At 35.0% G+C, this 11341-nt stretch overlaps 1 protein-coding gene across 1 annotated transcript in view; it reads right to left on the bottom strand.

Annotated features, from left to right (window-relative positions):
* The window catches only part of LOC108368942 (A disintegrin and metalloproteinase with thrombospondin motifs 7-like), a 15678-nt gene extending 6111 nt beyond the window's left edge, over positions 1-9567 (bottom strand). The window contains exons 1-3 of the mRNA XM_017623911.1: positions 9545-9567; positions 6203-6589; positions 3943-4315 (exon numbers count right to left, since the gene is read on the bottom strand). Of these exons, the coding sequence (XP_017479400.1) occupies positions 3943-4315; positions 6203-6589; positions 9545-9567 (783 nt within the window). The remainder of the gene's footprint in view (positions 1-3942; positions 4316-6202; positions 6590-9544) is intronic.
* Between the last annotated feature and the right edge of the window lie 1774 nt (positions 9568-11341).

An 11341-nucleotide genomic window follows, 5' to 3' on the forward strand; every position in this document is an offset into this window, starting at 1 on the left:
CTAGCAGAGCATTGTGTTGTGCTCCTTTATGGGGAGCATTTGTGCCTCGTTACTCCGCGGATTCTCGGGTTATTCACCGTCGGAATTGGTACGTCATCGACGTGAATACCCAGCTGCAGTCTGACCTCCTTCGTTCAGGTGCTGAAATGGGTAGCTGAGGATTTTGTTGGGTAGAGGGTTAGGCATCTAGGCAGTAAAGAAGCGAGAAAGCTCGGAGAGGTAACCGTTTACTTTCGAACACAGGTCATCAATTCCATTCCCAGACGGAATTATCGAGCAATCATCAGCGTAAGAGACAATCGAGACTCCCTCTAGTGGTTTAGGGGGCTTACAAATATAGAAGTTGAACACTAATGGGGAAAGGACACCCCCTGTTTTATTTTCACTTTACGGAAATCATGCTGATGTTTCGCTGGGGTCAGGTAGTTCGTATAATATGCGAGTAGCAATGTATAGTGTATTCGCTACCGGGGAAAGGAGGGTGATCGAACGATAGGTTCTCCTCTGTTGGCTGTTGTTGGCTGTTTGTGCACCCTTCAGGTCACTCTCCGTTTCGCTTTGTCCGCCAGAGGATGCAGCGTGAATTGTCGGCTAAAATAGCTCGCGCATCGCTCCAAATCGGACGAAGCGCGGTGACCGAAAGAGATTTCGACTCTGTTGTCGCGCTTCGTCGGGCCAGAGGTGAAGTTGCAAGTATCCTGATTCACCCGCAGTGTTGCCAGATTTTTTTCAAAACCTATAACTTTCCTAAAATAAAACTGTATTTTCGACCTTCAAAAACAGAGATTTAAAGATTTATAAGTATTTGTATTAAAGAAAAAAAGTCCACATAGTTATAAAAACTGTTTATAGAGCGGCTATTTTTGAAAACTATCGCTAAATTATATTATTTTCATTTGTTTTTTGTTATTTTATGGCCTTATAACAATTATATTCAATAATTTTTATTGCGCTCGAGGCTGTTTTTACCACAATAAGTTTTTCATTAATTTCAATTGAAAACCTGAAAGGTCTGGATTTCCTAATTAGTCTGCTGAAAAGTTAAAAGAAGCAGCCTTTGTACCAACAAAATTCTAAATAACCTTTTATTTCCTTCCTTTATTGTGTTCTCCCAACCAAATGGTACTGAAAGTATTAAGAATACCTACAAAAAATTTTCTCAAAAATTGCAACATGAAATTGAGGAAAATAACTCCAAACTATTAATTTTACACGTTTTTGACAGTCTAAGTACTGGCCAAATGCAAACAGCATTTTAAAAGTTTTGAATTAAAAAAAAAAAGATAGATATTAAATATTAAGTAAAATGCATACACTTTTCTCCAAAAAATTCAAAAAAGTACTTACTATTTTCTTTAAATTCTACATTTTTGTTAAATTTTTAGGTGCATATGGTTGTTGAAAAATAGCTAAAAAAAAACTCGCAGACAACAAAATTTTACCCTTTGCTTAGCAGTTATTGTTCGTTTTTTTTCCAAAAACAAAAGACACCGTTATTTAATTTGATTTTTTCCTTTATAAAATATCAAGTACAAAAAGTTTATTTTTGTAAGTATGTAAATGAGGGTAGTCCAAAAATACATGTGGGAAAAAGTAAAGTCGGAATTTTACTGCTCTCACACCCTAGGATTGTTCTATATCGAAAAAAGTTATACCCTTATTTTTTATTTTGAAATCGAAAAATATTTAGAGGTCGCTCAAAACGCTCAATTTTCCATGTATTTTATATGGGGAAAAACCTCTTTTTCGTAGAAATGGTAAAGAATTCGTGCAAATTAATATTTTTCGATCGGATAAATCTGTTTCTCTTCAGCGGATGCCCAATAATAATACCCAACTATTTATTTAACCATATTTTCATAATAACTATAATTTATAAGTCCGCCAAAACCCCGAAAAATGCAAATGAGGGGACCAATTAAAATTGCTAGTATTAAAAATTGGTTAAATAACCAATTGGGTATTACTGTGGAAAGTCTCCTGACGAGAACCTGAGTTTTTCGATCGAAGAATATTGATTTTCAAGAATTTTCTACCATTTCTACGAAAAGTTGTTTTCTTCCCGTTTAGAGCGACCTCTAAATATTTTTTGATTCCAAAATAAAAAATAAGGGTTTTATATCTTGTTTCGATATAGAACAATCCTAGGGTGTGAGAGCATTAAAATTCCGACTTTACTCTTTTTGGACCACCCTAGTGTACATAGTTTTTGCCAAAAAAAACTTATCANATTTTCTACCATTTCTACGAAAAGTTGTTTTCTTCCCGTTTTAAGCGACCTCTAAATATTTTTTGATTCCAAAATAAAACTTAAGGGTTTTATATTTTGTTTCGATATAGAACAATCCTAGGGTGTGAGAGCATTAAAATTCCCACTTTACTTTTTGGACCACCCTAGTGTACATAGTTTTTGCCAAAAAAAACTTATCAAATCACCTATAGTGCCTTTATACAAACCTTAAGTCTAAGTTAAAATTCACTTTTTATGCATGTAACCAACTATTCCTCCTCATCTCACGCCAACGTTAGCTTCACACCACAAACGCCTCGTTCGCACGCGCCAATGAGATCAAGAGGTCAAAAATCTAAATACTTATGAACAGTAATTTATACTATAAGGGCGTTCTAGAAAAAAAAAGTAGTATTCTCAACAGTGTTACAGTTCCCAAAGAAAAAAGAAATTACCGTAGGCGATCTTGTTAAATGCTTTACATAGCTGCCAGTTGGCGGTTAAGGCACAAGATCAGCGTCATCATCAAACAAACGAGCGGCAATGCTGCTAGCTGCCAACTGGACAAAGTGCCACCACAAAAAAAAAATTATAAAAAATAAAAAACTCTTAAACGCTTTTTAGACTCAACGGCGGCTTGGACAGTTTTGTATCCATAAGAATGGCCAGCAGCCGTAGCTTCCACGCCGTGACCAAAACTGCATACATACGCCAACGGCCAATTGCTTATCAGAGCTATCATGTCCACACAGCGAACACGGTAATGTACATTTTAACAAATTAGAGATAATCGTTGCGCAAATGAGCTAAGCGGATCGTGATAACTTTGTGACGACGATGCGCAACAGTCAAAGCCGTGAAAAGGCAATGGGAACGCCGGCATATGTCGTTTGAGACTCTCTCTCTGCCGTAGTGATGACGACGACGGTGATGATGCACTCGCGCATATTGCGCGCAAAGCGTTACACACCGCAGTTGTACAACTCAACCAGCTGAGCAGCAATTCAATCAAATTTAATCAAGTGTGTAATTTTTTCTTGCAACTTTTACACTTTAATCTTGAAACGTAGAAGAATTGAGCGATCATCAAAGCGATCAAAGCTGAGCCGTTTGACCAATGTGACTTATGTAACAATGGAGCACGATTTCTATTATATGAGTATTAGCTGATAAATGCCTAGATTTTCATGTGTAATAATCATTAAGGTATTGATTACAAATAATCTATGTGATTTTGTTCTTATCGGGAAACTCATCAAGCATGGAATAGAAGCCGTGAAGGTCAGCTGGTGGAAAAGTTCAATTATCAATGGAATTAGAAAGTAGAAATAATAATGAAGTAAAAATTTATAGAATTGTAGCTCATTAAAAAAAAATTTTATGGGAATTTTCTTGGAATACAAAAACCAATACTTAAAAACTTAAGCTTAAGCTGAAACTTAAAGAATTTGAACTTTCTGCTTTCATTAGATACTGTTAACCTTATGAAATTAGATTTTTTTCTATCACTTCCATTTACTCACCCGACAAATACCCTCTACACACNATAGCTCATTAAAAAAAATTGTATGGGAATTTTCTTGGAATACAAAAACCAATACTAAAAAACTTAAGCTTAAGCTGAAACTTAAAGAATTTGAACTTTCTGCTTTCATTAGATACTGTTAACCTTATGAAATTAGATTTTTTTTCTATCACTTCCATTTACTCACCCGACAAATACCCTCTACACACACTGCACGCCGCCGATAGTAGTGCGTATAATATACCGCCGGTCGGCCACACGTTGTGCCATCAGTCACCGATTGATTCATGCTCACAAAGATGCCCGAACCGCTGGGGCGACAAAAGAGTTCACACTCATTATGTTCCTTCTCGAAGCCAAGCCAATTGTAGAATTTTTCCTTGTACGGTATCCTATTGAAGGTTGCACATTGCTCATCACGCTGTCGCTTTTTGTTGGCTTTGCACTTCTCATCCTTGCAGTGGCGATAACGTTTTATAATCCCAAAACAGCCAAAGCGACTATTTGTCTCTGGATAGAATTCACGATCAATTGGAGCAGCATCGAGGGAAGTGAGCTTCCTAAGGATTGAAGAAAAAACAGTGTCAGTAAAAAGGAAGACAATTACTCATAGCATTGAGAATAGAGCCAAGTAGGGGAGGTCTAGGGTAAGAGAGTTTTAACCGAATGAGAACAGTAGAAGCACGAATAAGACGTCTAGTGATCAAGTTTACTTCCATATACTGCTATATATCGACTGCTGAGTGGAAGATCGGCCTATCCCGGCAGGCAATTCGAAAACGTCCTATCTCAAAAACTTTCCAAGAATGCCCTATTTCAGAATTTGGTTGAAGAACGCCCTATTTCGGTCGATCTTCCACTCAGCAGTCGATATGTACTTGAACTTACTTTGAATTCTAGAGACCTAACACTACTGCTGAAGTGGCTGGAAAAGCATGAGCCCACTATTAAATCTCTTTCAAACCTGACTTTGACAGAAGTACCGTGCGGTGCTTACGTTTAATAACGAAACTTAATCGAAACTCCAAGATGTACGCAAACTATTTCAGACATTTGATTTTCTTCAAATCCGCGCTCACAAAGCGTATTTCTAATAGAATAAGTGCAAAGCCAAAGTTCTAAATGGAGAAGGAATCCGTTGTTACCACGGGGACGATCCATCGACCGGTCGCTGGTTACCAAAGTGGTCAGAAACTGGCAGCGGTACAAACCCTATAGATGTATTTGGACGCGGTGGGCTCATAGGTAAACTGGCTGTCACCTTCGGTCAGCAGAGCATAACCTGCTGCCTTAGTCAGGCTACCACCGAAGCAGTTCGTTTTTGGGCATCTCTATGGTGTATAAATATCCTGACAAAGTTCTGTTTCGAGACAATCTATCACTCCAATGAGTCACAAGGCAGATAAATGAATAGAGGACCCAAATTAAACCGACGTAAAAGTTTAAGTTGATTGTGTAAAATCAAATCGCTAAAGGGCAATGTTTTGGTTAGAGGTTTATGCCATTAGTCTGTGCGCAGATACTAAATTTCGTAGGAATTATCGTAGTGAGGGGATCGTTATTTTATGTTATAGACAGGTAGCATTGGAGGTCAAATTCTCATTGGTGTTGAAGTGCATAGAGAAGCTGAATTCCCTTGCTGGGGTCAATGCTGTCCAACTAATATGTGTACCAGGGCACAGGGCAGGGAGTCGAAGGAAGTGAGGAAGCCGATCAGTTAGTCAGAATGGCTGCTGCCTTGCCAGCGATAGGTCCTGAACCCTGGCCAATATCACTTTGGTGACTCCGCCAAATAGACATCATCGCACCTCCTCCAGGAGTGTAAAGTCAATTCAGGGAGAAGGGAAAGGAGTAACAGTCCTGTCTGGGTCGTTCAGGTTTCGAAGACCCAACTGTTGTGGTAACGTAGACCTATTGGTCGCAGTGCCTATTTTTGTATATATTTAAATTTATCTTTAGTTAGAGGTAGATTAACTCCCCTCGTTGATGTCTTTCATTGTAGTGACTCACAAAGCTACTTTTCCCTGCTGGATGGATAACCAGCATGCGGGCAAGCCCTACGCTACAGCAGGCATTTCTTCGCCTACGCTTTTAATGGATTAATTTCCCATACTAAACGTCCATACTTAATGACAGATTTACTATTATTTTAAGCGTAAAGTGATTTGTTCTCTTATGAAAACTTGCAAAAGGGAAAAAATCATTTTCACTTAAATTGCTGGTAAAACCGGCAGTAAGTCTTCAATCCCTTTGACTCGCAAGATGAAAAGGTTGAAACCTAACAAAAACTCACAGAAAATACGGTGCTGGAAATCAAAGACGAATTCATTCGAGGAGATCTGAAAAATCTGTAAATTCAGTACCAATTTATGCCAAGAAAAAGTGGGAAACACGAGATCGAATCGTTAAATTAGGCTTTTATTGCAGACATTTTATGATCCACTTACCGCTCAATACATTTCCTCTGCCGAATTTGCACACAGGAATTGCTGCACTTTGTCCATTTTTCCCAGCGACCCCAGACATATGTTGTGCCCACGCGCTTTATTATGGCTATATGTTTTTGACGCGAATGTTTTGTTCTTTCACCTGGCGTATTGTTCTCATTATCATCGTCATCATAGTCCTCATTCTCGTCGTCATAATCTCCATCGATATTTTCATTAGAATTCTCACTTTTTAGGCTTCTCAATGTATTATTTTCTCGGAGAGTGTCGATGATTTCCGTGGCATTGATGGTCGCTGGCGCGAAGATGTTTAAAGTAGTAGAAAGCTCGGTGGCAAAGGAAAAGCTCGCTAGCGTTAGTGAAAGCACTAGTAGGTGTAGTTTGAAACTGTTGAAAAGAAACAAAACCAGTTTTTATATAATAAATTAATTCTTTAAAATATTTTTTACAAAAAACTTTCTACATAATACAAGTGCTTAAAAGGTCTGAATAAAAATGTTTACAACTTTTATGAACCGAACCAAAATAATGAGATTTTTGGAGGTACTTGTATTTTCAATTCGGTCCAGCTCACGGAAGTCTTAAAATTTTTCCGAAATATTTTAAGGGAAGTCTTAAGACATCCATAGTATAATAAATTTTACTAGTGAAACCGGATGGCGCTAAAACGCCAAAATTGAATTTTACTTTTTAAATACGTGAAACTAAAAAAATACTCCAAACGCTTCATCCAAATCCGTCTAGCCGTTTCTAGGTAAAGGGAGGTCTCGCATAGTGTTGGAATGTCAATTTATCAAATACCATATCACCCTACACCGCTTAAAAAGAAAGTTCTAACATCAAAAAAGTACCTTTTTACACATCTACAGGTCCCGTTATTTAATTTGACCTCTCATTTTTGAAATTCGAAATAACGGTGCAGATCTGATGAGCTTCATATATGTATGTATATACATATATATATACATTACTTTTCGAATATATAGCAACCCTTATCAAAAATATTTTCGAACTAAAGTTCTCTTAAAACTCTTGCGTTTGATTCATATTTTAATATTTTATTTAACTTGTGTATAAGTTGAATAAATTCGACTTTTTAAACAGGTGGCAACCATCTTTAAAAGTATAATCAAACTCATATCTTGGTAAATCTCTTTCGTCTGACATTGTGATACAAACATATACATCAATTAACTGACGAATTATGTTGAATTTGATTTTTGAAACACGTGTCAACTCTTCTAAATACAGCTCACAAATAAATCCTTTTAAAACACATTAAGCTAGACACCCAACTTTTTGAAATTCGTTAAACTTATTAAACAATTGTAATTAAACTTTTTCAACAGGTGGCAACCCTCTTTAAAACCCAAATAAAATTCTATATGTTCAAACTAAAGATTTCCTAACACTTGCGTTTGATACCCATATTTTAATATTTGACATAGGTTGTGTAGAAGTTAACTAAATTCGACTCTTAAAACAGGTGGCAACCCTCTTCAAAATATTTTCAACTCCTCCTTAAACACGTTTCGTCTGGCAACCATACGGTGATACACATTTCAATTACCTTAATTCAAATTGAAAGAGTTGATGTCTTTTTAATAACTTTAATTAAATTTTTTAAAAGGGGGCAGCACTTTTCGAAAAAGCAAAATCTTATTGCAAATCTACAGGCCAAGTCCTTTAGTTTGACACCTCATCAACGAACGGTGCAGATCTAATGAACCCGGACAAAAAATCCCATCCGAAGGCCAGACTTTTTTTTTGGTGAGGCATCCTAATGTACATATGTACAGACATGCATATATATATATACAGTGCTAGTGCGCGTTTTTTATTAAAAATAATAAAAATTCAGAGAATTCTACTACACGAAATTCCTCAGGTATCCTCGTGAGATTACCTGACAACATGTCTGTTTTCCCTAATCTTTGCCTCATATTTCGTTGGCTGAAACTTAAGTGAATTGATGGAGGATATAATGGCATTGAGTTCAGACTTTCACTTTTTATCGAGTCTTCAAATGAGTACACATGCACATCGTCGCCACCTTACTAAAGAAAGGCCCTGTCTTACATTTTTGTTTCTTTGCAGAGTATGTAGTCATAAAACTTTATAAAAACTGAAGTTCAGTTGCGATTTTTTTCATGACTCGCTTATATATACACGAGATTTAGAAGTTTTTATCCAGGCGTTGGAAAGGTCTTGCAGAGTCATAAACGATTCGTATGAATAAAAAAGATTTTCCATACGTTTCCAAGGCAGTTAAAAAATGCATATCATTTTCGTCACGAAATTGATATCATAAATTTTGTGTTTCTAGTTCAGCTTTCGTTACTCGAAAATTTTACCTCAAAGAGGTGTTTTATTTGATATTTCATACACAAAATATTTATATTTTTAGTACGATTAAATTAATTATAGTCATTTGGCATTTATTGCTCTAATTACCATATTCTCATTATTTGCTTAAAAGGCGATAAATTCATTACAAGCAATTCACACATTTGAAAGTCAGACCGAAAAACATTTAATGAAAAATTCGCCCAACAATACTTAAATTTATTATTGTTCCTGTGCTCTTTTATTCAATTAATTTTTGTTCTAATCACCTAAATAAAACTATTTGTTCGAATCGCGGAAATTGTTGACAAACTTTTTGTTGTCTAATTTCACAGCGATGATCACATCCCAACCGCTCCCAAATTAATGTTTTTTATTTATTGCATTTTTTTAGCCATGTATGTATGTATGTAGTCTATCTATTTAACTACATATTTGCTAAAGTGTTCATTGTGCTCGTTAGTCANTTCTAATTTCACAGCGATGATCACATCCCAACCGCTCCCAAATTAATGTTTTTTATTTATTGCATTTTTGGTACCCATGTACATATGTATGTATGTAGTATATCTATTTAACTACATATTTGCTAAAGTGTTCATTGTGCTCGTTAGTCAGACGCCGTTCGTTGCACCCCCCTCTCTTCCGCCAGAAATTTGTTTATAACTAGGCGTACCTTTTTTGTGATATCTAAACTATAAACAAATTTCTTTTATCTCTTTATACGATTAATTAGTATTGTTAGTTTTAGATAATTTTCGTTAATTCGAAAACAATGAATCGAAGTTTTTTTTCAATCCTAGCTTTCTAAATTTGGATGATGATTTATTGCGAATATAAATTTGCCAAATATAAATTTAAATAAAATTTGTATGTACTTTTAACAGCCTATATTGCATTGCTGAACAAAACTGCAACACTAAATAGTAGCATTTTTGTTTGTAATGAAAGCGTCTGTTGTGTAACGCCCACCGCAAAAAAATCAACAGAACAAACCTTTTGCATTTTATTCGCGACATTTCTTTGTTGTAAAGATAAAGAGCTTTTAGCACGCAATTTTATAAATAATAACTACAACTTTTTTATATTTTTTTTTTTACTTTAAATTCACACCACTGCTTAGTACGTATGTATGTACATGTGTATGTATGTAAATTTACTTTCAAAATCTTATAAAACAGAAACGTCTTCACTATTGAATACATTGAGGTTAACTGAACGATTTTTTAAAGAACCATTTTTCCAATAGACTAAAAGCTTTTTATCTCGATGCTGTGCCATTTCGGAAAAAAGGGAGATTACATGAATTTCATATTTCTCTAAAATATGACGTGTGTTACATACATATGAAAATGTGTATGTGCGTGCCACGATATACATATGTACATACATGTGTACATAAATATGCATGAAATTATATGCAGCATGATTTGCATATAAAAATAAAGTAGGTACATTAGACTGCATCACTCCCCATACAAAAAAAAAATCGGTACTATTTTTCCATTGGAATTATAAAATCTATTATATTTTAAGACGTCCACCACAATATTTCGAAAAAATATTACGATTTAAGTGAGCTGGACCAATTTCAAAATGCCTCCAAAAATGGAGTTTTTATGAATAAAAATAGTTTCTTACAATTTTTTTTTTTTTGGAAAAATCCCCTCAAATGACAAAACGGTTTAAGCTTAAAAAATTTGCATAAAAATATAAAAAACAAAAAAATTAAAAAAAAAAATTTACGGAATCGTAATGATGAGATTTTTGATGCTGTTTTTTAACTTTCTTCAAAGATTGGTATTAGAAAAACTTGAATAACTGAGCCTAAACTCTTCTTCTTCGGTGGAAAGGTATTTTCTCACCCTTTTTATTTCTTTGCTAATAAACTCATTCAAAGGATGAAAGAGAAAGGTAGGATAAACGAACGTCATTCAAAGTTGAATTAAGATGTGTTGGTATTTGAAAAAAAAAATTGGGAAACGTATGATTTTTTTTTTTTTGACAGAAATAAAAACAGTGTGAAAATGCCTTTCTACTGGGATCCCATAAGTCTAAATCGGAATAGTTTTGGCCCAGTTATTCAAAATTTTCGTGAATCAATATTTGAAAAAAAGTAAAAAAACAGCATCAAAAATCTCATTCTTGCGATTCCGTTGAAAAGATTTTTAAATATTTTTATGCAGATTTTTTAAGTTTAGTCTGTTTTGTCATCAGAAGGGACTTTTTTCAAAAAGTTCTTTACGAAACTATTTTTATTCATAAAAAACTCAATTTTTGGAGGTATTTTCAAATCGGGCCAGCTCACTTAAATCTTAATATTTTTCCCAAATATTTTGGTGGACATCTTAAAATGTAATAAATTTTGTAATCCCGGCGGAAAAACCGCAACTTTTTTTGGTGATGCAGTCTAATGTACATATGTATTCTATTTGAAAATCGGCAGTGATAACCACATTGAATATTTATATCTTCATGATTACCGCAAATGTACGTACATACATACATACATACATACATACATACATACATGCATGCATACATACATACATACATACATACATACATACATACATACATACATACATATTAGAGGGCTGCAAAGTTCCCAGCCAAACTGCACTTCTCACATTCAATAGAAAAATTGGAACATATTTTTGCGGTACCTAAAAAACAAGGAACCAAAAGTAGAGGACGTCCCAAATGAGCGTACCTGAACGAAATTACTCGCGAAGACATTTTTTTTTTAATGTGATCAGGTTTGCATTCGTTCGATTTCCAAAAATGGGGTGG

The sequence above is a fragment of the Rhagoletis zephyria genome, unplaced genomic scaffold (assembly GCF_001687245.7).
Source record: "Rhagoletis zephyria isolate East Lansing unplaced genomic scaffold, Rhagoletis_zephyria_1.1 Rzeph_scaffold_03413, whole genome shotgun sequence".
NCBI lineage: Eukaryota > Metazoa > Arthropoda > Insecta > Diptera > Tephritidae > Rhagoletis > Rhagoletis zephyria.